Below are 26,614 nucleotides of genomic sequence, written 5' to 3'. Positions count from 1 at the left end.
TTTGATTTTTTTGAGGTTTATTGTTAGTTGTGCATTGGAAATGTACAGCGCAAGTTTAGAAATCAGCCGCTGTAAGCCAAGCGGAGTTTGTGAGAGGATCACACGCCTCCGCCCGACTCATCCTGGACATCCCCGACGCAGCCACATCTCCGGCCACCTGGGGGACCTGCACTGGCTCCCCGTCAACAAGAGGATCCCGTTCAGGCTCCTCACCCACGCACACAAGTGTCTCCACAACCTGGGCCCCAAGTACCTCAACGACCGCCTGACCTTCCACACGCCCACCCGCCAGCTACGGTCTGCCAGCCTCGCCCTCACCGCCGTACCACGCATCCGAAGAGCCACCGCCGGAGGCAGATCCTTCTACCTGGCGGCCAAGACATGGAACTCCCTCCCCATCCACCTTCGGCTGACCCAGGACCCCCTTGCCTTCAGGAGACAACTCAAGACCTGGCTGTTCGAGCAGTAGCGGCCCCCTTCCCCCAAGCGCCTTGAGACCCTTCTGGGTGAGTAGCGCGCTATACAAGTGTTATGATTGATCGATTGATCTGCATATTGCAGACTCGCTATGGGTGTTTGTCCCAATTTCGGTGGGTCTCCCTGGATTGTCCGTAGGTCTCCCTCTAGGTCAGTGGTATAGATGTTAAATAGACTAGGGGCCAGCACGCATCCTTGATTTAGCCCGTTGAGTGTTGGAAATTTCTTTTTTAGGCATCGACCATCCCCTTTTTTTATTTGGACCCAGGTATGCGAGTATAAATTGATAATTGCTCCCAATAAGTTAGGAGGGGCGCCCCAAGCTTTCATTTTGGTCCAAAGTTTAGATCTTGGCACTTTATCAAAAGCCGCTTTCAAGTCTAAAAAACATGTATATAGAATGGTAGAGTTGTCAATTGCCTTTTTGGCAAGGAGAGTTAGCGCTGATAGGTTTGTTAGGGTGCCCATACCGGCCCCGAAACCTGTTTGTGTCAGTGGGATCAAACCTTTGCTGCTGACCCAAGACTCCAGGTCTGCCAATAGATTAGATGCATACATCTTAGCCTCAACATCTATTAGTGCTATTAACCTATAGTTGTTAGGGTCTGAGCAAGTCCCTGATTTGTGAATCGGTTGTAGAATACTGCCCCTCCAAGAGTCGGGAATATTCCCGGTCCTTAGGCTGTTACAGAACAAGTGGGATAAGTAACTAGACCAAAACGTGGAATCTTGCCTAAATAGGGCGTTGGGTAGGCCATTTTGTCCAAGGGCTCTGTCTGCTCTCAAGTGGTTTATAGTCCTCAAAACCTGCTTTGGTGTAACATGGTCTATTTCTCCTGTATGCTCTAAAACTGGTGACTTGCTGGTTACTTTAGTTTGAGAAGACTTTACTGGGTTTGAGGCTAAAGTTACCACCGATATCCGACTATGGGTGCGGGATGAGTCTTTTTGCATGCTGTGTTTCCACGCTTATGCCGTTGTTCTCGAACTTGCAGTTGGAATAAACTCTATTGGGGTCACAGGTGTGTTATCTATGGGTTTATCCTGTGTGAAGTTGTTTGTTCGATCAATGTGTGCGCCCCAAATCTCGTCTGTCATATCAGAGTTGAACTGTCGATGTTTGCCATTAAGCATAACATTTATTTTTGCCCAGAAATCTTTAGAGTTCCGCAGCTTGCTAGCATGGAGTATAGTGCACTATAGTTTTTCCTTATACTTTTGGTTGGCTGCTTTAGTCTCGTGTTTTACCTCCTTTTTTAAATATTCTATTGATTTGAGAGTTTGTTGTGATAATTGGGGATCCTTTTTTCGAAAAGGCCTGAGATATGAGTTGAGTTGCTTTTTTATAAACAAATTTTTGGCGTGTACCATTTCCCTCCTCCATTTCTTGTTATATTGTGTCCTCTGTGCTTGATTTGGTATTTTTTATTGATGTTAACTACAAAGGACTCCCAGGTTTTTACTATATCTTTTGATTCTTCTGATGGTGAAAGTAGTAAGCGACATGTCTCCATTAAATTAGAAATGTTATCTTCATTCCAATTTAATCTTTGTAAGTTGAAAAGTTGAGTGTTCAATGTTAGGGGGTGCGCTTGCTCTGACTCTTTTGGTTTGATTGATAATGTAAATATCTGAGGGTAGTGATCGCTTTCACCCCGTTCCAGGATACGGAAGTCTTTGATATAAGGAAATAAATCGGGATCTGCCAAAGTGTAATCTATTGTTGAGCCTGCATTCCTAGTGACCCTTGTTAAGGCAGCTGGTCTGTCCAAGGGACCCCTTCCGTTTAGTGTTGTAGTGTAGTTCCTATATTCCCAATAGGCTCTGCGCATTGGAATAATATATTCAGCAGTGTAGACGTAGGACTGAGGTCGACTAGGTCTCTACTGACTATATTAGACTTAAGGTTTGCCAGCTAGCTCAGAGGTCACTAGAAACTTTCTCGAATAAACGAGGAGGAGTTTAACCTCCCTGGATAGACAAGAAGGGATTAGCTTCTGACAACCATATAACATGACAACTTTGCTCCCTCAGAATAAGAGTGTATCTCTAGAGTTGTGTGAAAACAATAGACAGCTATTTCACTCAGTCAATCGTGCGTACTAAGTTTCACCAGAGTGCAGAGAAAAGAGAGACGGGCGTTTTCAATAAAAAGTGTAATTTATTGAGCAGTCTTCTTTCTCATGCAAGAGAAATGAATTGCCATAATTGCATTACTTAATGTAAAGTAAAGTGCGTACAGTAAAAGGAGTATTATGAAATAATACTGTAAAAGCATTGATATGGTTTCTTAGCCATAAGATACTTTAAAATGGATAAAATATATACATACATATATACATTGACTAACGTACTCAACTGGTGCTTCTAAATACACCTACCCCAGTGTACCTGTCCTAAGCCTAATACGTGGGAAGGAGTAAGTAAGTAGCAGTTTAAGTTAAGTTGGTTTTGCCAAGAATCTGACTCAAGAATTCTCTTTAAGGATGCTAGCTGTTACTGACCGGCCCCTGTGGTTGTAGGTCTGTATTTGTATTGCTTTGTCGAAAATAAAGGTTTAAAAAAAAAAAAAAAGAATTCTCTTTAAGGGTTTAGTCAGCTCCGTACCTGGGTAATAGAATGCAGGAGGTCTGGTATCTCTTTTTCAGGACTCGATATCCCAGCAGCCCGCAAAGGCGGCTGAGAACACCGGAGCTGGATTTCTCGGCAGGAGAAAAGACAGCGTCTCTCTCAGTGCGTCAAAAGGGAGGGGCAGTGTCCGTGGGCTCTCGCATCAGCTGGGCTCTCGGGCAAGTAGATAGCTGCTCGGCTCCAAAACCACAACCGTGTGTTTGCTTAAGGCAACGTTGGTATATTTATACCTGAAAGGTGCCGGGTTTGACGTAAGGTTGGACATAAGACGTCAATAAAGATGTCACTAAGAACTGGCCGTTCTTACAGTGCTTCACAGGAGTTCTAGGACGAAATCAAAACAAAAGCAAATGGGGATTTCCCAGGTTGCTGGAGGTTTGGTTTGTTTAGAGAACTTGTTGTGCTTTCTAGGAGTCCGGGGAAGTAGCCTTGCTTAATGTGACTGCATGGGCTACAACTAAATATTGATATGATTCCTATGCCATTATAGGGATATTATTGATTATAACCGTACAGGGGCATAAAATAGAAATATCGATTTAGGTTCCTAGATAAAAACACAATACCCACCCCACGATCTAATGTCCATCATTACTAAAACTAAGCAATAGTAAACATTTAAAGGTGCATGTGTATTCCAACCCACCCCAAAATACATTTTTTGCATTCGAAATGGTGTATGCGAAATACACGAAAATGATTATTGGTACTGTACGCTTTTCAAGCAGTGTAATCATTCAGTTAAACATGCTTATATAAGCTGAACGATTTGCGGAAATTAGACATGAAAAGGCTCTTAATACAGAAAAGAAGGTCGAGACCATTCCTTCACATATGAATACAGTTGCTGTAAATGTGCTAGAGGCTGAGGTAATATATTGTCTCTAGAGTTCCTAAAGATAGAAGCTCTGTTCTTTAAGAATAGTTATACTTTAAGCAGAGTACATGTGCCAGAAAAAGGGAAATATTTTGGAAGTTTGAAAAAAAATAATTTCGCTTTCAGGGGAGAAAATAGTTCCAAATGTTTTCAGTAGCTTTTATTTATCAAAGCTGAAGGCTGAATTCAGAGTTCAGGGGAACGCTGTGTGCTCATTGCTTAAAAAGTTATTCTTTCTGTTCAGGGGAGAACATCATTTCAGACAGACTCGCAAAAAGTTGGTCTAGGACATCAGGTGAAAGTTCGACCAAGTTTGAAAATGCTGCAACAGTGCAGTCGTGAGAATGATTGCTATCATCGATGTCAGGATCAGCAATGCTCACAGAAGGTCGCACCTGGGTGATGCTGCTCTCATCTCGTACTTCACTGCCACCTAATCGTAGTGGTGAAGTCTCAACGAATGCCGTCATCAGAATGGGTAGCCGCTGGGGACAACACGATGCATGAGCCGTTACAGGACTTAGCAAAGTATCTGTATCCAATGGTACTGCTGATGGTATTGTAAGACAGACGTCCAACACGCATTCTTCTCTGCATAGCATACATCGAAGCACAGGTAGGATGCAATTTTGCCAGATTGGTCTGAATGAAAGAAACCAGGTCATATTCAGATCTCTTAGCCGGGCTAATCCAAGGACTTTAATTATGCGGTCCCGATAGCGTATAGCTAAGATCGTTTCTTCCATCGTGTCTGGAGTCTTGTCTGCGTCTTGGCTTGCCACATCGGAGCAGTAGGATCAAAAATAAAATTCATTCCTGCTGCGAGTCCCAACACTAGTGGTAGGCCGCCAAAGACAGAATGGACAAAATTGGGAAAAATGCCCAGAACTGTTTTGAAGGGTGTTAACAGTCCCGAAAAAATTGTATTAAATATATGTGGGATACCACTGGTATCAGACATATTTAGGATTTGGCTTAGCATTTCTACGAAATGCACGGGGCAATTTGTTGATAAAAGGGTATGTATCTCTGCCGTTGTCCTTGCAACCAGAAGAACATACGTTTCTTTTGATGACGTTAAAGGCACGGTTGTCTGTAAAAGAACAGACTTCATTCTGCTTAAAGTATCAATTTGAATAGAAGAGATATTCAAAGAATGCCAAATCGTCGCCTCCGTATCTGGAGTGCTGTTTGTATACAATACTTGCATACAGCAAGTGACCATGGAACTAACGCTTACGAGATAGGCTTTCACTGGCACCATGCCACAACAGCTATGGTCCACTATTAGAATATAGCTCCCGTTAGAAAGCCGTCTAAAGAATGGCTCTATTTGTGTTGCAGGTGTGCCGTGCTGGTGACATGAAAGGTTATTTGAAGTCCCCTCACAGGCCCCATGCAAATTAATACCTTGGCACAGAAGTATACCGCTTAGTGATTGTTTACAATTGTTACCACTAAGAAATACATTCTGTTTCTTTTCACTATAACATGTGTGTGTAAGGCAATTTCCATGATGACTTAATGTACCCTTTACCCAACCTTTCATACTGGCCCGCTGGTATATACTCTTGGAAGTATATAAATTGGAAAGTTGTTATCGGAATTGTAATTATTCCGTGTATTATCCATTCAATGACAGAGCTTTCTGACATTGTCAATGGTAATCTCTCAAGTTTTTCAATGCTCAGAATCGTATAGTCTGCTCCTTTTTGTGCAAAACTGATTTGTTTATCAGTAAGGTTAAAGATAGAGAATAATGACGTTGTGTTTATCAAACGCCATGGCACGTAGCCTGAACGCAGATTTTGCAACGTCCAGCCGAGCTGTACAATAGAACGTAATTGGGACTGACCGTGTTGTAACATTAGTAAGTCCTGATCTATTATATCGATAGCAGATGATACAATACTGTCCAGTGAATATATTCTGGAGGACAGAGTCATCAACCCATTGTCCACAACAGAAAGTGATTTTTCCAAATTCAAACGATCAATTTCTTGTATTTTTTCTGCTGTCTCAATTTGAGTTACTTTCCAAGCTTCATTGTATGCAGCGTATATACCGACCGCTATGAAACGTTTTTGACGCTGTTTGCTTGGTCCCATTATGAAATCAGCACCGTCTTTAAGTAAAGTCAAGTGTTGCTTAATTTCAGCCAGTGTGGATTTCTGTAGCCACTCAAGGCATAGTTTCCCTATACTGTATGTTGTGACTATCCCTGGATGTTGTCTCTGGGAGTATCTAGGGTCTGGTCTGGTCATTTTGAACCCCTGTATTTTGTTCAGGAATCTATCTTGACAGTTATTTGTGTCTGTTGGCTAGATCAACCACTTTTTCCAATCAGGATGTGTTCTGTTTTGGTGTAAAATATGGGATACGTCTATCTCAACATATGTAGTGGTATTACTATCAGGTATTGGCTTTGGAATAGACGGTTTGTTTAAGTCTTTAATCTTAGAAAGGCCAAGACAAGTAGTCTGTTGAATGGTGTCATTCAAGAATATTATTTGTTCTGGGATCATGCAGGCTCTAAATAATGCTTCTAAACCTTGGACCTGCCAATTTTTTGTACCCCAGATGGTTTTCGTTTCAATGTTGTGTTTCCAGAATTCAAAACCAAATGTAATCATTTTTTCATAAAATGTTTCACAATAAATCAATTTAGTATTTGTCAACATTGTTTTTATCCCTGTCTTATTTAACAGTTTAAAATAAAACGTTTCTGCATCACTTGTGTTAAACCCTAAGAAGTATGGGAATTTCTCATAAAATGTTTTCAAACTGCTTTTAGGTGGAGTTGCACAATGTTCCCATTGATTATACTTAAAAACCTTTCTAGGTTGAGCAGATTTATGTAAATAGTGATGTGCAAAGTGATTGTAACAGTACATTTGTTCATAATTCGACGAACCCTGTAAGTAATCATGTTCTGTAAATTTTGCTGACATTACTAAATCTGACATCATATTATTTATGCTTTCAAAGTCCCAATCATCAGAGAATATACTTGGTTTTACAAAGTCACTTAATGAAACCTTGAACTGATGTGGATATTTCAAGAGTTCAACCGGGCCATAGATTTCGTAATCCGTTTTGTCCCAAGCTACCCCACCGGGTATTGGAATGGCTGTGACATTCACTGATGATAGTTCTCTTTTCTCGATGTGAGATGACTTGTGTGGCTTTAGGACCAAGTTGATGTTTTGACTTGCTGTGTCCATTGTACTGTATTTTCCCTCAATAAATTTTTCCAAACAAAGTACCATGATGAGCCAAAGCAGGAGGAAAAGTACACCTAACACAATCCAAAATTCAATCCATGGAGAAATCAGATAGGTTTCTTTGAGTTGATGAAAGAGTTTAGTTACTTTGTCTTTGAAAGTTTTTGTTGTTGGCGTTTCTTCAGGTTCGCTTGGATCTTCAGAAAAGTTATCGAAATTGATGAAGTAGCCAGATGCAGTTCTGTCAATTGTTGGAATTGCTTCCGAATTTTCCTTTGCTTTTTTCTTTTTTCTTTCATGAGCATAGTCTGAGGCTACATCGTTGTAGACAGGTGTTTCTTGACGAACTGTTGCAATTTGGGTTTCAAGAGGCACAAGTTCCATGGCATTGTTGCCTAGTCCTTTTTTATTCACTGCAGGTTTATCAAATATGATTAGTCTCTCAATTTGAACCTCTTGGATTGTAGCAACTTTTGGTATTCTGCTATTTCTTGGGATTCCACTGGGCCTACTACTTATTATTGGCCACATGATTGTGGTTTTACCAGGTCGATGGATACAACTCGGTTCTCCTTTTTACCAGCAAGGGGCGGTAGTACACCTGATCTTGTTCCGCTGATAGCTAAGACAGGTACTGCTTTTCTGTAAGAAGGCCCAAATTCCTTCTTCACCGCGATCTTCTCTCTGACCAGATCCCCAATCTTTGGAATCCAGACAGGCCTTGCTGGGACAGGTGGTTTATCTAAAGTGGCTGTTGGCTGCTGTTTTAACTTTATGTTGCTCAGGACCTTTCTTGTTTCATTTAAGTCCTGTAAAACAGCCAAACGATCTTTGATATCAAAGCATTTCTTTTCTACTACTGAAGTCTGACTATCTAAGTCCTGAATATGCATTCTAGTACCGAACAATAGTTCGTACGGTCTGAAACTTTTTAGAGAATTTCTTGGCAGATTATTAAGACTACGTTGGACACTTGTTAAATGTTGGACCCACCCATCACCCGAACCTAATACCCTCGCCGTTATAGATTGCTTTATGTCCCGGTTTTTTCTTTCCACAATCCCATTTCCCTCAGGATGGAAGGGACAAGAGTACCGCAATGCAATGCCCATGCTGGTCATGGCCTCCTTATAAGCTCGAGAGCTAAAAGCAGGACCCTGGTCAGAATGTAGCATGTCAATTGCGTATGTGCCGATAAAGACTCTCAAATCTTTTATAACAGTTCTGGCGTTAGCCGAGCGCTGGGGCCACATCCAAATGAATCTCGTGCAGGAATCCACTGCGACCATGATATATTTATAGTTACCATCCCTTTGTGAGGGACAACAGTCGTCCAGGTAAACACAAGCTAAAAGTCTATCTGAAATTAGAAGGGGCGTCAGTGCTGGTCGTTTCACTGTTGATACTTTCATTCTTTGGTATATTTCGCATTCTAGAAAATATTTCTTAGTTTGTATTCTCATGCGCGGCCACCAATATCTCTGTTTTAGTAATGATATTGTGGCGGAAACACCAGCATGTGCAGAAGCGAGCCCTTCGTGTGCTGCTGTAATTAGTCCTAACCTGTGTTCCATGTTTGGAATTGCCCTATCCCCCACTCCAGGGATTTGAGCAAAAGGAACATTATTCGCATCAGTTATGTATGAGTACTTTACTGGAAAGCCTTTCGGGAGTGTTTTTCTGTCCGGTTTTACTGACGTACTGACCGCTTGCATTATATCGCTGTCTATTTTTGTTTTTGACCGGGTGATAGCAGCTTCGGAAGCCGTTTGCACAGCTGCCTTCGCGGCTTCATCAGCCAATGAATTCCCCGCAACGTGAACGCCATAACGTTGATGGCTCAGTGTATGTATCACGTGAGTCTTTTGTAGTTCTTTCTGTAAAAGAAGTTGAACTACTTGTTCCCAAAGCGTTTTATGCTTGATTGTGCCACCTTTTGCATCTTTGAAACCGTTTTAAACCCAGTTCTACAAGTATTCATTATAAGACTGAATGCAGTAATATGAATCGCACACTATTAGTGTGGGGAATTCGCGATCTGTATTTTCAAGCGCCATCTTAAATGCCAGTAGTTCAGCTCGCTGAGCTGTACAATCTCCTAGAGATTGCGTTTTAGTGACCAGTGGTCTAAATTTTACTTTGTGCCAATGACCTTTAACAATCGCGCACGCAGCACTGTAAGCTTGTTTACTCCCAACTGCGGGTTGTGCTGATCCGTCTGTATATATTATACAGCCGTAGTGTTCTGGAGGCAGGATTTCGGTTGGCATTCATATTCATATTGTAGAAATTTTTGTGTTTTTAAATTAGGATCAAATTTGTATACTACGTCTGTTGCAGCAAGAGAATTAACCCATTGGATCCATCTCGGATGTAGTGCTTTAGCATTTGGAATGCCTGCTTTTGTTACCGCTTCTAGGGCTGGTACCGGTGTAACGATTATTATTCGTTTACCTTGTGCTAGGGCTCTTTCTTTTGCTACAGCAGTCCGAACAGCAGTTAGAATTTTTTCAGTTGAACCGAATTTCATTTCAGCTCTTGCGTACAAATGTGATTTGTAAGCTATTGGTACAGTTTCTCCCTCATTAGAGGTCAGGTACGTGAATCCGCATATTCCTGGGATGACTCGGATTACAAGGTTGCGTGTGTTGTCGCGAGTTTGTAATTTTGTTTTAGCTAACATGTCTGTTTGCAATGATCTCAAAATTTCTGTGTGTTTCTGAGTCCAATTGTTTGGTTTAAAATCAGGTTTTATTAATTCATAGAGAGGTTTAACCCTCTCTGCATAATTTAGAATGTAAGTTCTTCCGAAATTCAAGAAACCTAGTAGTGATTGTAAGTTCTTCAGCGTTTTTGGTGCTTGGAGTACAGCGCACTTCTCTAAGAAGTTGTCTGCTAGGCTTTTGCCTTCACTTGATAATTCATATCCTAAAAACAGGACAGTTAGGTGGGCAATTCGTGACTTATTAAAGTTGAATTTGTAACCCTCTGCTGCGAACCCAAGTATTATGGTGTTCACTCTTTTCAAGTGAGTATCCAGGTCATCATCTGTGAGATAGATGTCATCGACATAAGATAATGCCTCATCATCATATATTTGTAGTAACTCTGTTACCCTTGCTGAGAATAATCCTGGGCTATTCTTGAATCCCTGTGGGAGTCGACAGAAATTTCTGTGACCCCATTATTGAGAAAGCGGTTAAATACCTGCTTTCAGGTGCAATGTTTTGACAAAAGAATCCATTAGAGATGTCTAATGTTGTTTTGTATTTTTTGCGAACAATGTTATTCATTAGTGCTGCACTGTGTGAGTTTTGTACTGCAAATGTCTTACAACATGAGTTAAGGTGTCTGTAGTCCAAGACTAGACGATATGAATCGTCTGGCTTGGAGACAGGAAACAAAGGATTGTTCATTTGAGAGTTGCATGTTTCGATCACCCCTTGGTATTCAAGTTGATCTAAGATCTCCCTGACTTGTTTTTATCTTCTTGCTTAATTGGGTACTGCCTTTGTGCAGTGGGTTGACATTTTAACTGGATTTTGTGAGGAGGGGAGTCCTCATCCCATCCCACATGATTTTTATATAGTGCAGGAGCTTGGGCTACTGCCCAATTTCTTGCATTTGTGTGTTTTATATGAATTGGAATATGATTTGAGAAGGCGTGCATAATCATTTCTTCGCCATGAGGGCACTCCTGACAAACTCTGGTGGCCAGTCTTTCTCAGCTAATAGGATGTCATAGCCTTTTGAAAGGTTATCCGAAAACAGACCCCTTACTTTCCTAGTCTTATCTCCCTCTATACGCAATGTTATTTCATATATTTTATGAGGTTTGCTAACTCTGGTATCTGCAGTTTCCACCTGAATGTATTCATTCGTGTCCACTGTCTCCAGATGATTCATCAGGATCTTGCGAGCTATTGTCACTTCTGCTGCGCTGTCTAGCATTGTCTGGGCCCACACTCAATTTTTCAGCTGTGTCCTCAGTATCCTCGGCATGTTTGATTATTTTAATACTGGCTACCTTCTTTCTTGGAAATTGTAATTTTTTACTTTGAGCAGTTTCCTTGTCTTTGGACTTGACGTGCTCTTCCCTGTGTTCTGACCGTCCTCTTCTTTCCGATTTCTGCGAGGAAGTCTGAAAAGATCGAGAGGGACGTGTATCAATATCTTGATATCTATCAGGCTTTTTCAAATTATCCCTATTTCTGAGGTTGTATCTTTTCTCAGAGGGCTCCCTCTGGGGAGACTTATGTCCTTGGTCCGAAGATCTTTCTCTCCGCCGAGGAGACCTTCCTCTGGACTGGAATCTTTTTTCTTTGGGAGTGGATTGTTTATTACCATCCCAACTCTTTTTTGAAGTATTTAGATTATTTTTGATAAATATCTTTTCAGGATTTTCAGTTAGTTGGGGTTTTACCGGTTTCCCACCCAAACTATCTCTTTCTAGTTCTTCATAGGATTTTTCTATGATTCTGGCAAGTTCAAATGGTTGTTCTGCTATATCTGTTGCTTTCAATTTCTGGAGGTAAGTTATATCCTCCATTGCCAATTGAACTAACTCTCTATATGCCTTTGTTAATTCTTTTATTTTAACTAAGAGTTCTTCGCTTGACATTTCATCAATGTCTGGATGTGGTGTGTAGCTGGCTAGAACCGGCCACGTTGCTCCTGGTCTACCTAGTGGACCGAGCCTGGTCATTCGGGTCATTCTGTAGGAGAATCTTGTCATCCTCTAGGAGTCGAGCTGCTATTCTAGCTGCCTCCCTTTCGTCTTCACTTTCCCCCATTTTACTGGCATTAAGGGTTTTGTTGCAGATCAAGTTTCAAGGAAACAAAGATTAGGTGCACAATATTTTGGAACACTGTATCCTTCAACGTTGACTAAACCAAAACTATACATAGGAATCTCTTCCTACTAAGTTCCAGCGGATTTTAACCTTTTACCCACTCCAGACGTCTATTGGAGTTTTTACGGGAAAAGGGTCTGTGTGAAAAAGCACGACTGAGTTACTCTAACGTCTTGCGTTAGATTTATCGCCTTACCAAACGTTGGGCGCCATGTAGTGTAGTTCCTATATTCCCAATAGGCTCTGCGCATTGGAATAATATATTCAGCAGTGTAGACGTAGGACTGAGGTTTGACTAGGTCTCTACTGACTATATTAGTCTTAAGGTTTGCCAGATAGCTCAGAGGTCACTAGAAACTTTCTCGAATAAACGAGGAGGAGTTTAACCTCCCTGGATAGACAAGAAGGGATTAGCTTCTGACAACCATATAACATGACAACTTTGCTCCCTCAGAATAAGAGTGTATCTCTAGAGTTGTGTGAAAACAACAGCTATTTCACTCAGTCAATCGTGCATACTTAGTTTCACTTGAGTGCAGAGAAAAGAGACGGGCGTTTTCAATAAAAAGTGTCATTTATTGAGCATACTTCTTTCTCATGCAAGAGAAATGAATTGCCATAATTGCAATACTTAATGTAAAGTAAAGTGCGTACAGTAAAATGAGTATTATGAAATAATACTGTAAAAGCATTGATATGGTTTCTTAGCCATAAGATACTTTAAAATGGATAAAATATATACATACATATATACATTGACTAACGTACTCAACTGGTGCTTCTAAATACGCCTACCCCGGTGTACCTGACCTAAGCCTAATACGTGGGAAGGAGTAAGTAAGTAGCAGTTTAAGTTAAGTTGGTTTTGCCAAGAATCTGACTCAAGAATTCTCTTTAAGGGTTTAGTCAGCTCCGTACCTGGGTAATAGAATGCAGGAGGTCTGATATCTCTGTTCGAGGCATGTGGGCTGCTGAATTCATATCTATGCATAGATCGCCGCCTAGTGTTGGGTCCGGATGATTGCACATTGTTGTCCTGGAAGAGTCTTCGAAGTATCACGAGATAGGTGGCTCCTCCCCTGCACTACAGTGCGCATGGGCATCCTCTCCATCTTCAGATTGTTTTTTTCCGCCATTGGGTTCGGATGTCCTTATCTCGACTCCAGTTCCAAAAACTTGTACTCTTTTTACTCCTAAGGCCAAAAGGCCTTCACAGCGTCGGTATTGTATCGTTCGGTGCCTGTCCCTTTCGAGTTCTTCACTCGACGTCGAAAGACGGAATTTGTTTCGACAACACAGGCCCAGACTACATCGACGATGGAACGGACCCCATTCAAGCGGTGCCCCGTTTGTAATTCGAAATACTCAAACTTAGATGTGCACCCAGTGTGCAATACATGTTTGTCCCCCGACCACGGCGAGTCAAAATGTTTCGCCTGCTCAAAGAAAACTATTAAACTTCGACGCGCAGCGAGGCAGTCGGCCCAACAGTCGGCCCCAGGAACTGCGAACATCTTCGATGCCGGAGACGAGGAAGTCTTCCATGATGAGGAAGAAGAAGAGGAAGACGTTCCCGAAGAAATGTCGGAACCGGCGTCGGAGCTGGACTCCAACTTCGAAGTGGTCGAGCAAGCAGAAGAATACGTCCACGACTGCGTCGAGGTAGGGGACGACAATGAGGCCATTGGGGCCGTCGATGACGACTCCAGTGGAGAGCCGAGCCCGCCCGCAGTTACGGGGCCTATCACTAACATTCCGCCCCCTCCGGCTCCGGTCGAGGCATCGCCGAAAGGCCTTAGCCAAGATCCTTCCACACGGTCTACAGCCCCGCGCCAAAGCCAGGCTAAGACCCTTTCCAAGGAGCCATCGGTCGATTCTACGAAATCGAAACCGAAACAGGCGGAGCCGAAATCGAAACCAAAACTACTCAAGATGGTGGTTGGTTCGACGTCGACGCACGTTCCCACAAAGGCTGTCGACGATCCTTCGGCGTCGAAGATGCCCGTCGGCTCCAAGACTGGGTCATCGAAGCAGGCCTCGACCAGCAAGCACGTCGCCTCGAATGGCTCGGCGTCGGCGCCGAGGTCGACGACCAAACATGGCGAGAAGAGCAAAGACCTTCCGTCGAAAAAAAGTCTCGAGCCAAACCTGTCTGGACTCAATGCTATGCTTGTAAAACGCGCTGAACCCACGACCAAGGATGCCCCGATGGTGTCGGCGACGCCCAAGGATGGGGGCGCCACGCGCCGGGAGCTTGATTCGACGCGGTCAAGCGAGCTGCCTACACAGGTGTCGAAAAGACCCGAATCAGCCACTTCAAGCTCGAAACCTCCGGGCTCAGCACAAATAAAGTTTGGGCTTCCGCCTACGGCCCGCCCAAAGCATCTCGAACGCCATGAAACCGCCGAGGCTTCCAAGACGTCGAAGGTGTCCTCCAAGTCCACACACGAACAGGTCGTCTATCACGAGCCTTCTTATGACAACCAGGCTAAACTCTTTATTGGCTCGGAGACGGGCAGGCTTACCGTCCACAAGCGGAAGATCGCGCCTGAACATCCCTTGGAAGGTTACAGGATTCCCCTCAAAAAGAAGATGGTCTCATCTTCCTCTCCTGTTCTTTTTGAACCAGTTCAGGACTATTCACAACAAATGCCTCAATCTCCAGCACAGAGTGAGGAGGACTTGAATATAGACTATGGCCAAATGGCCTACTCTTACCACACAGACACTGATCAGGATGACTCGCATCAATGATCAGGGACAGGGGATCAAGGCGATGACCCTGATGACCCTCATACCGCTCCGGACTCCCAGTCCTACAATGTTAAACCATCTCCAACTGAGGACACCGCAGCATTTAATGCATTGATTGAGCGTGCAGCCCTTAACCATGACGTCAACATGCATGTCGAGCCAGTGGATGAGGATTTCTTATTTGACACCTTCTGCACATCTGAACGCTCCACTAAGACTCTACCCATGCTTAAAGGGGTCCTCAAGCATGCAACAGACATTTTCAAGGAGCCAACCAAAGCCAGGGTTATCAACCCCTGGATCGACAAGAAATACAGGCCTGCCCCAGTGGACCCCACCTATATTAAAGGCCAGCTCCCCTTGGACTCCCTCGTGGTAGCTAATGCACGCAAGAGGGCTAACTCTCAATCCAGTGGTGACGCTCCCCCTCCGGACAAAGAGTCAAAGATCTTTGAAGCGTCTGGAAAGCGTGTGGCAGCGCAAGCCGCTAACATTTGGAGAATAGCCAATACACAGGCCCTGTTGGCTAGATACGACAGGGCGCACTACGACACACTAGAACAGTTAGTGCAGCACATGCCTGATATGTACAGAGAAAGTGCAGAAATGGTTATACAAGAGGGGAAATTGGTCTCCAATGCGTCAATCAAATGCGCACTGGACGCAGCAGACACAGCGGCAAGGGCAATTAATACTAGCGTGATGCTGCGACGCCATGCATGGCTGCGCATCTCAGGGTTTAAATCCGAAATCCAAACTACTCTTCTCAATCAGCCGGTTAACCCGTACTTCCTGTTTGGACCGGAGGTTGACACAACTCTTGAGAAAATGAAAAAAGACACTGAGACGGCGAAATCCATGGGGGCTCTACAGTCCCAGCAGTTTCGGGGCACTTCCTTTCGTCGCTCCGGTAACAGGGGAGCCACAAGAGGACAGGCTCTACAGCATTCCCAGTACGCCAAGGGCAACACGCAATCTACCTACACGAAAAACACCAGGGGTGGATACCGTGGGAACAGCGCCAAGCGGAGAGGACGCGGCAATAACAACGCCAGATCCTCCGCTCCCAACAAACAGTGACTTCTTGTCACTGCCCCCGACCATCTAACACCTGTCGGGGGAAGACTCCAGCAGTTCCTGCCACTCTGGGAAGACATTACAACAGACAGGTGGGTGAGACAACTTATCCGGTACGGCTATTGTCTAGAACTGACCTCCACCCCCCCCCCCCCCCCCCCCCCAACATACCCCCAAGGAACTGTCCTATGTCCGCAGAGCACACGCACTTATTGCAGCAAGAAGTACTCTCCATGCTGCAAAAAGGAGCCATAGAACTCGTGCCTGTAGAAGAGCAGGGTACAGGGGTGTACTCTCTGTACTTCTTGATTCCAAAAAAGGACGGGTCCCTGCGGCCCATTCTAGACCTCAGACCCCTCAACCAATACATCCTTTCAGAGCACTTTCACATGCTAACCTTACAACAGGTCCTGCCGCTGCTCCGTCAGGGCGACTTCCTAGCCACCCTGGACCTCAAGGATGCATGTTTCCACATTCCCATTCACCCAAGTCACAAAAAATATCTCAGGTTCACTATCAACAATCAGCATTACCAATTCAAGGTTCTGCCGTTCGGGGTCACTACTGCTCCCAGGGTCTTCACCAAGTGCTTAGCGACTGTGGCAGCGCACCTTCGCAGGCAAGGTGTTCATGTGTATCCCTACCTGGACGACTGGCTGGTTCAGGCCAGTTCAGCCAAGCAGTGCGGCCGTGATATGTCGCGGACCATTCACCTCCTACACAGTCTGGGGTTCTCACTCAACTACGCGAAGTCTCACCTGCAGCCAGCCCATGTGCAACAGTACCTAGGGGCAACACTAAACACTCAGTCGGCCACAGCGCAGCCGAACTCTGCCAGGGTCAACAGCATGCAGCTGCTCATTCGGAGGTTCAAACCTCAGCGATCCCTCCCAGCGCAGGTGTTCATGCAACTGATCGGTATTATGGCATCCTGCATATTCATAGTCCCGCACGCGAGACTGCACATGCGTCCCCTTCAAGAATGCTTAGCCCGACAGTGGAACCAGGCTCATGGCCATCTGAAAGACCTAGTGTTGGTGACCGGTCGTGCTTACAACTCTCTGCATTGGTGGAATCCACAAAACCTTTGCAGGGGACAACCGTTCCAAGAGCCTGTTCCACAGATAGTGCTAACGACGGACGCTTCTCTCCAGGGTTGGGGAGCGCATTTTCTCCATTTCACGGTGCCGGGACTCTGGACGTCACAACAGCAGAAGATGCATATCAATGTGTTGGAGTTGATGGCAATCTTCATGGCACTGAAGGCATTCAAGTTGCACCTGTGCAACAAGGTCGTATTGGTCCGGACGGACAACATGACCGCCATGTATTTCATCCAGAAGCAGGGAGGCACGCACTCCCCGCAGCTGTCTCACCTGGCCCAGAGCATGTGGAAGTGGGCCATTCAGAGGAACATCTTCCTCATGGCGGAGCATCTCCCGGGTGTCGACAACCAGATGGCGGACCTGCGTAGCAGGCACAGTCATCAGATGCACGAGTGGGAGATCCACCCGTCAGTACTCCATCCATACTTCCAGCAGTGGGGTCATCCAGACATCGACCTCTTCGCCACAAGCCAGAAGGCAAAATGCCCAAACTTCGCCGCCAGGTTCCCACACCCGCAGTCTCAGGGCAATGCGATATGGATGAACTGGTCAGGCAGATTTGCGTACGCTTTTCCGCCAGCCCCCCTCATACCTCTGGTGGCGCGCAAACTGCGACAGCACTCCATGACGCTCATCCTGGTTGCTCCAACGTGGGCACGGCAAGCTTGGTACACCACGTTCCTGGAACTTTCAGTGGTGCCTCACCAACGGCTGCGCCTCACTCCCAGCCTCCTCACTCAGAGCCATGGCGACGTTCAGCACCCAGATCCCCAACAGTTGAACCTTGCGATTTGGCTCCTGAGGTCATAGTTTGGTTACCTGAACTTGCCTCCTGAGTGTATGAACATCATCAAGGAGGCAAGACGACCCACTACCAGGGCCTGCAATGCAGCCAAATGGAAGCGGTTTGTTATTTACTGCTCCAACAATGACATTAATCCGTTGGACGCATCCACGCAAAACATCATATGTTACTTATTGCATCTGTACCAATGCAACCTGGCGTACAGTTCAATCAGGATACATTTGGCGGCCATAGCCGCTTACCTTCAAAACAGGCAGCACCTTTCCGTTTTCAGGGTGCCTGCCATTAAAGCCTTTTTGGAAGGACTTAAGAGAGTAATCCCTCCCAGACACCCTCCTTCACCAATCTGGAACCTAAATATCGTTATCACCAGACTCATGGGGCCACCCTTTGAGCCACGCCATTCCTGTGAAATACAGTTTCTTACCTGGAAGGTGGCCTTCCTAATAGCTATTACATCGCTGCGGAGGGTCAGTGAGCTGAAAGCCCTCACAATTCAAGAACCCTCACAATTCAAGAACCCTACCTGCAAATTCATGCAAATAGGGTGGTGCTTCGCACCAACCCTAAATTTCATGCCAAAGGTGGTTTCGCAGTTCCACCTTAACCAAAACATAGAACTGCCAGTTTTCTTTTCTAACCCTGACTCAGTGGCAGACAGAGCACTGCACACCTTAGATGTCAAAAGGGCTCTCCCGTATTACATCGACAGGACAAAAGACTTTCGAAAAACTAAACAACTGTTCGTTGCCTTCTCTCCACAACATAAGGGCAACCCCATCTCCAAGTCAGGTATAGCTAGGTGGATTGTTAAATGCATCCAGATCTGTTATCAGAAGGCTAAGCGCACATTAACAGTTCCCCCTAGAGCGCATTCCACACGCAAGTTAGGGGCTTCCATGGCTTTCCTGGGTAACATTCCTCTAGAAGATATATGTAGAGCAGCCACATGGTCCACCATACATACATTTACCAAACACTACTGCGTAGATGTACACTCCAAACAGCAAGCTGCTGTAGGACAGGCTGTTCTCAGAACTCTCTTTCAGACTGCTGCAGCTGGCACGGGCACCCGCCGGTAAGGAGGTAACTGCTATTTATTCTATGCACAGATATGAATTCAGCAGCCCACATGCCTCGAACGGAATATGCTACTTACCAGTATGCATCTGTTCTTGGCATGTAGGGCTGCTGACATTCATATCCGGCCGCCCTCCTCCCCGGTGCCTGTCGCAGCTGTAGCTCTCAGAATCATTTTCAGGCATGGTCATCACTTTCAGTATTACACTCCATCTCTGCCACAATGGCGAAAAACAATCTGAGGATGGAGAGGATGCCCATGCGCACTGTAGTCCAGGGGAGGAGACACCTATCTCGTGATACTTCGAAGACTCTTCCAGGACAACAATGTGCAATCTTCAGGACCCAACACTATGCGGCGATCTATGCACAGATATGAATGTCAGCAGCCCTACATGCCAAGAACAGATGCATACTGGTAAGTAGCATATTCCTTTTCAGGACTCGATATCCCAGCAGCCCGCGAAGGCGGCTGAGAACACCGGAGCTGGATTTCTCGGCATGAGAAAAGACAGCATCTCTCTCAGTGCGTCAAAAGGGAGGGGCAGCGTCCGTGGGCTCTCGCATCAGCTGGGCTCTCGGGCAAGTAGATAGCTGCTCGGCTCCAAAACCACCACCGTGTGTTTGCTTAAGGCAACGTTGGTATATTTATACCTGAAAGGTGCCGGGTTTGACGTAAGGTTGGACATAAGACGTCAATAAAGATGTCACTAAGAACTGGCCGTTCTTACAGTGCTTCACAGGAGTTCTAGGACGAAATCAAAACAAAAGCAAACGGGGATTTCCCAGGTTGCTGGAGGTTTGGTTTGTTTAGAGAACTCGTTGTGCTTTCTAGGAGTCCGGGGAAGTAGCCTTGCTTAATGTGACTGCATGGGCTACAACTAAATATTGATATGATTCCTATGCCATTATAGGGATATTATTGATTATAACAGTACAAGGGCATAAAATAGAAATATCGATTTAGGTTCCTAGATAAAAACACAATAGTGTGTGCAGAAAGAGGGCTTCCAATTCTGCTGCACATTTCCTCCCCATTGCATCTTGTCTACTTTGGTTGCCCTGTCGTGGCTCAATAAAGTTCGGTAGGGTTCCCTCCTGTCCTTGGATTAGGTTTATGTTAAAGTCACCAGTTATTAACATGTTGTCGCTTGGGTAGGTAGATTTCAGTGTGGTAATTGCAGCTATAAATTTCTTAATCCTTTTCCCTTTGTGTTTTCCACCTGGGTGCATGTATAAGTTTAGGATCAATAGACCCATGGTAGGAGAAATTTCAATTTTGATGCATTGCATCCATGTAGAATCTAATTCGATACAAATGTCTCTCCAAAGGAAATCGGTGGATATAAAGATTGATAGGCCTCCCTTTGCCCTACCGGGCTGTGCCTCCTTATGTGCTGGTATAAAATATTCTTCATATCCCACAAGTGGCGAGTTTTTTGTCTGCTATGTTTCCTGAAACAGAGGTATGTTATATTGGGTAATGAACTCTATTTACCCGATCTCTACCATGTCCAACCTGATGCTGTTAAAAAAAAAACCATGCATGTTTCTCAGCAACAATCGGAGAAAACTGAACTTTTCTGGCTCGCCTACAATCGATAATGATGCTTTTATAGGGTGCTGTTTAGAATATCACACTGGGGTCTCGTATCGCCGATTAGAACTCACCACTAATCCATTTGTACTCCTTCTGATCCATCTTAGTACTGTGACCTCTTGCCTCAGTCCTAAATGATTCTTACGTAAAAGGATTTCCATCACTGTATGTCTGAGAAATTCTTACTCTGGGAATAAGGTAATTGATGAGTAATCCTGTGCACGCATTTCTGGGCACATTATTTTTCAACTTAGTTTTTAGTACCATTTTTAGCTCTTGCCTACTGGCTGTGGTAAGGATTTGTCGGAGACCACATTACCAGGGCACATGCACATTCATATAGTACAGTACATATTGGGCTTTCAGTGAGTACCAATCAGGTACTGACTGGTTGCATTTGTTATAAATTGCCATTGGCTGAGTGGGATGCCCTTAAACTCGTGACATTTCATCGTAGTTTACATGGATTATCAAGTATCATGTTGCTCCATTTTTACACCCTCCATGCTCTGTATATGTACATGCTTGCATTATAGTTGTCCTGTAATTGAGTTTTAATTGAGGTCAGCTTCCAGCAGCAAAGGCAAGACCAATTGGCTTTGCCAGTGCTTGTTAATTGACGTTGTGGGCATAAATGAGCAAATGTGGCCTAGAGTTTGAAAGATTGAAAGTGAGCAGAGGTGGCAGAGCGAGGGGTAGGTTAACTGCTAGACGCTTTTGCAACTCACCGGTACTTGATACGTCAGTGAGTGTTCTACTCTGCCATTCATGGTTGGGGCGCAGTTTTCCCCTTACTCGGTTGGTTTTTCCTCAAGGTATACAGTATTCTAGTGTGATATTTTGAAGGGTATAGCATAACTCACAGATACTTTGCACCAACCCTTACACGAGTAGATTAGGATGCTGGTCCTGATGAATTGTCATGATCTTTTCCACAGTGATGAGGAAACAAACATGCTGACCTTCTTTTAAAATATCACTTTGGGCATCACACCCACTCCACATCCCACTTTTCACATCAGCAAAAAGCACAGAAAGCCTCCGGCAAAGAGTCCCCTTGCGGGGTCTGTTGAGCATTGCAGCGCCGACCCAACGAGGAGCTGCCCGATGATAAAGCATGACACCCCATGGGGTGTGTGAGGACCCTTGCTCCTGAGGGAGCAGTTCCCCCATCTGTCTCCACAGGTAGCTTACGACCTTTTCTTTTCCTCTCATATCAGTAACTGTATACCATTCACTGTACATATCAAGAGTCAAATAGCAATATTTATTATTGAACCAGTCACCTGTTCTTAGGATTGCTAGCATTTAATAATGTTGTGACGCCTTTTGCATATTTAGTTAAAAAAATGATTTCATGTTGCTAGAAATCCTATGTTCCTTTTTTTTCATTTGCCTTTTACAATGAACTTAGAAGGCATTATCTACACTTCTACTTGCTTGTACCAAATTCGGTTTGGTACAATCATATCTGTGGATATATTTGTTTCTGAATAAGTGTGGGCTTTCATATGATTATTTCATGGAACTATTATGCTTTGATCAAAAAATCTGAGAAATGTTGTTGTCTTTACCATACTTACTTCATTTTACCTACGTGTCATTTTGTGTCTGTGGGTAGGAAACCATGTCAAAAGTGTTTAAATAAGCCTCGCTCTACACAACTAGAATAGGGGTATGGTGGGGTGTGACAGTGCATCCTGCTGTTAAAGCAACCCCTTAGCTTACATCCTAGGGAGGAAAAACCAGGGTGGCAAAATGGCCCGTCAAAATCTGTCTTTTTTGGGTTCTCTAAGACCTGATAAACCACAAGTTTTAGTCCTCCTGTGTGCTGCTTTATTCAGAAACTATTGATGCAGGCGGTCTTCCATCTATGAATTAAGTTCTCTTTATTTCTTTAGATGTTTGCACCAGAACATCGACCAGATCCAAAAAATGATGTTGGGGTCAAATACAGCGTGAAGCATCGGCCTTTTCCTGAAGACGTCGACAAGATTCCATTTGTAAAAGCTGACTTGAGCATTCCAGACCTGCACGATATTGTTACTGAGGAGGTGAGGGTGACAGTTGACAACTTGTTCCTTTATTTTAGCGAGTGTGAGTGTGTGTGTATATGTCAATGTCATAATTGCCAGGCATTCACTGCAGCAGCACAGTAGGAGTCAATAGTCTTACATCAGAGGGGTTATCCTCTGATTCTTTGCCTGAGAGTAAACAACACATTGATCAGGTGTGGCTTCTGCTTCTACGGAAAGCACAATGTGATTTTGGGGCATAAACATTTGGTCCGCAAGATTGTTTTTGTGAATCCTGATACATTAGGTTGTGGTTGGTTAAATTGAATTCATTTGGCGTATTGCAGAGATTCGGTCAACATAAGCCCAGGAGGCGAAGAGCCATGGCAGATTTTCAAGATGACTGTTGACTAGATTTCTTGTATAAAAATGTATCTTGCATGCATATCCAGAGAATCTGGCACGGGCCTGAAATTCCTGGACCCACGCTAAACACCCCAGCGTAAAGGAACATGAATCAGTAAAATAATGAAGTGCTTGACCTTTGAATTTATTTTTTTCAAATTTTCTGTTATTTTAGTAATATATTGTCTGCTATATTTTCAGTTAGAACTCAGACATGACAAGCTGAAGAAAGTTATGGCCAAGCAGATTGCTTATGAGACTGATCTTGATCTGCTTAAAGAGGAAGAGTGGAATAAAAATAGCTATCCAGATCCAGCCATAGATTGCAAGCCACCAGTGACTTCAAAGGAATTCCAAACTGCACGCCTTCTACTATCGCATTTTGGGTTCCTCTCTCTAGAGGCCCTTAAGGTAAAAATATGTGCCATGTAACAGAAATCAAAGTGCGCATTGCTGTTTGTGGGGCAAATTAGTATATCTTGTATGTCGTATTGGTCTATGAAAAATGTAGCTTTTGGAACTTCTAATACCTCCTAGATCAATAAGCTCAGTAGTCGGAGTAGTATAAACTTTATTTTAGTTAAAAATCATAGCACTTCTATTAAATACAGCACATAAAAACATTGAATAATCACAACTGATAGAGACTACTAACCGCAGATTCATTAACGTAGAATTATCCCCAGGTGTGAGACTGGATCAGGAAAATGTTTCTTTTGCCACAGCATCTCTTCGCGCTCGGGGGCAGCACAATGTGACTCCGCCCTGACGTCGTCTGCGTACATGGCGTCAGCGAGGTCACATAAGTCCCACCCCAGCACGCCAACATCATTTTCCTTCTTTTCCGCGTGCAACGCGGATCCGGATTGTGTGCCTTGGCCTGTTTCAGGCCTTCTTTTAACGCCTTGCGTTGAGAACAGTGTGCGAATGCCTTCAGGTTTCAAGACGTGTACTTCTTGTACAGGTCAGATGTCGGCGATGGACCCTCACCCTATTTGCAAGTGGTGTTTGGGCGAGAAGCATGATTCCACGGACTGTGACTCTTGTCAGCATCTTAAGCCGAAGTCCCGGCGGGAGCACCGGATGAAATTGCTATCGGCCCTCTTGTCCAGATTGGTCTAGATCCCGCGTCCATCCCCTTCATCGGAAGGGTCCAGAAGCCGCCGATTCAGTTTGCGGCATCGTCCCTCACCGAGGACTCACAGGTGTCGCTCGCCCATTGGTAAGTCCCTCAGTCTGTCACCGAGGCCTTGTCTTTGCTCTGCGGAGGGCGCGGGTTCCTTCCGGGACATGCGCCCTCGCCCGTTGCCACACTATCTGCCGTTTCCTGGCATTGGGGCGACTAGAGCCCAAATGGAAGCCTACGCTGTGGCTCTGCAGGCTTCTTAGGGCCCTCCTCCTCCTCTTCCTGAGACATCAGCGGATTCCTCGCCATGCGTGGTGCCTTCCGCGTACTCGGCGGCTTTGATCCCGGCGTCGATGAGTTCGGCTTCAGGTCTTGGAGGTGAGGTGTTGTCAAGGTGCGGCCCTCTGGTGTTCCCCTCTTCAACCCACATCACCCCAGCCTCGCCGCAAAGCCCAGCGGGGTTCCCTGTGGTGTCACAGGAGGTCGTCGAGACTCCAGATTCGTCCTCTAGTCCCTCTCGGTCCTCTGGGCAGGCGGCTGTCATACCGGACATTGAGCCGACGCCTTTCCAGCACCGGTGGCTTTCCTCCACGGCCCTAGCGGCGCTGCGGGTGGAGGAACTCGGGCGCCTCCCCGAGTTCCTCTCGGCCCTCTACGCAGGCGGCTGCTTCGTCCGGGGTCGAGCCGGCGCCTTTTAGGTGCCATTCATTAGCCGTTTCGGCTCCGACCCTGCCCCTTTCTCCTGTGCAGCACGTGGTAGCGGAGGTCGATTTGGCGCCTCTGGAGGACGCTCCGGCGCCGATCGAGGACACACAGGTGCCCATGGCGGACTCCACGGGGCCGTCCCGGCGTCGAGTCAATGACTCATCTCCGGAGGTCACTTCCTCTCCGGAAGACTGTCATCTCCTTGTCGCCTCTTCACAGGAGACTGGACACTGCGTAGTTGCTTTTTCCCCGGCGTCTTCCAGGATTTCTGTCTGACACTTGCGACGGACACGCCTGCAGACTGGAATGTCCAGTTTTTCAATACGCAGCATTGTATATTTTGCTCCCCTTTGTGCCATTTCCATCTGTTTATCTGTTAGATTGTATTTAGAAAACAGAGACATACTGTTTATTTAACACCAAGGCACAAAGCCTGCACGCAGAGATTGCAGTGTCCAGCTTTATAACATAATAGAATGTAACTGAGTTTACCGTGTTGTAATATAGCTAAATCCTGTTGCAGTATGTCTATTGCAGAAGATACAACGTTGCCTAAGGAATATATCCTGGAGGTCAAAGACCTTAACCCATTGTTTACCACTGCTAGAGGTTTTTCTAAGTTAATACGGTCTATTTCCCATATTCTCTTTGCGGCTTCTTGTTGTGATATTTTCCAAATTTCATTATAAACAGCATAAATACCGGCATTTATGAAACATTTCTGACGGGGTTACCTGGGACCTAGTAAAAAATCTTAAAGATCCATGTCTTGTAAGAGTAAGGCTTCTTGTTGTGATATTTTCCAAATTTCATTATAAACAGCATAAATACCGGCATTTATGAAACATTTCTGACGGGGTTACCTGGGACCTAGTAAAAAATCTCAAAGATCCATGTCTTGTAAGAGTAAGGCTAAGTGTTGTTTCACTTCTGTGAGCGTTGAGGTTTCTAGCCATTAGTAATAATGGGGTAACACTGTGTCCCTCAGAACCTGGGTGTGTACACTATGTAAAGGAGTGGTTCTGTCGGATGTGTGACAAATCCTTTGCTCAATATAACAAATATACCATGAACTTTTAAATTGCAAATATTACAGACTTTATGCACAATTTGTTGAGACAGGTTCAACCAAGTCTTTTGAAAACCTAGAAAAGATAGAGAGCACACCACAGAAAAATGCTTTTTGTATGTCAAAAATTACGATTGTATTGTGTAGAAATGATATTCATATGTCAATTCATATGGCCGTCAATAGGGCATTACAATATATGGCAATAATGTGAATAAAGTGCAAATGAAGTGACTTATGGTGATAAGTGAAAGAGTGCTGGGCACATAATTTACAAACAGCAGTTATGTAGAACTGTCCATTCCTCTGAGCATGAATCCTAGGACCCAATGTGACTTTATCTTGGGGTCAGGGAAGCTGCATGGACTAGCGTGACAGCAACGTCAACGTTTCAACCCTGGATGGAGGCGCAGCAAATTATGTGTCAGGGGCGGGTCTTCATCAGGACAGGGGTTGGGGGACAATTGTAGACAGCCTGTCAAGTAATTTAGAAAAAAAATTCAGTTGTGTCTAACTTATCCAGCAAGCTTAGTTTGATAGAGCCATCATAAATTAGTGCTTACCGCACGCAATGAATTATTCGGATCACTAAGTTGTGTACGTTTACACATTTCTGTAAGTATTTGGAAGCTATCATGTCTTCTGGTAGTGAACGTTGGATGTGTGTGTGTTTCTGTGTCCGTTGTCTAACTGAAAAGTCAGGTTTTATGAAGTCGTAGAAAGGTTTTACTCTCTCTGCGGAATCCAAAATGTATGTTCTGCTGAAATTTAGGAATCGCAGTATTGATTATAGATTCTTCAATGATCTTT

The 26,614-nt window shown here is 44.7% G+C and overlaps 1 protein-coding gene across 2 annotated transcripts in view; it reads left to right on the top strand.

Moving 5' to 3' along the window:
- The window catches only part of RALGAPB (Ral GTPase activating protein non-catalytic subunit beta), a 1,758,088-nt gene that overhangs the window by 1,118,364 nt on the left and 613,110 nt on the right, over positions 1-26,614 (top strand). For both annotated transcript variants that reach the window (XM_086932393.1, XM_086932392.1), the window contains exons 21-22: positions 22,386-22,538; positions 23,106-23,315. In XM_086932393.1, coding sequence (XP_086788519.1) covers positions 22,386-22,538; positions 23,106-23,315 — 363 coding nt within the window. The remainder of the gene's footprint in view (positions 1-22,385; positions 22,539-23,105; positions 23,316-26,614) is intronic.

The sequence above is a fragment of the Lissotriton vulgaris genome, chromosome 7, assembly GCF_964263255.1.
Source record: "Lissotriton vulgaris chromosome 7, aLisVul1.2, whole genome shotgun sequence".
NCBI classification, from domain to species: Eukaryota; Metazoa; Chordata; class Amphibia; order Caudata; family Salamandridae; genus Lissotriton; species Lissotriton vulgaris.
This window is presented reverse-complemented; position numbering and strand designations above follow the sequence as displayed.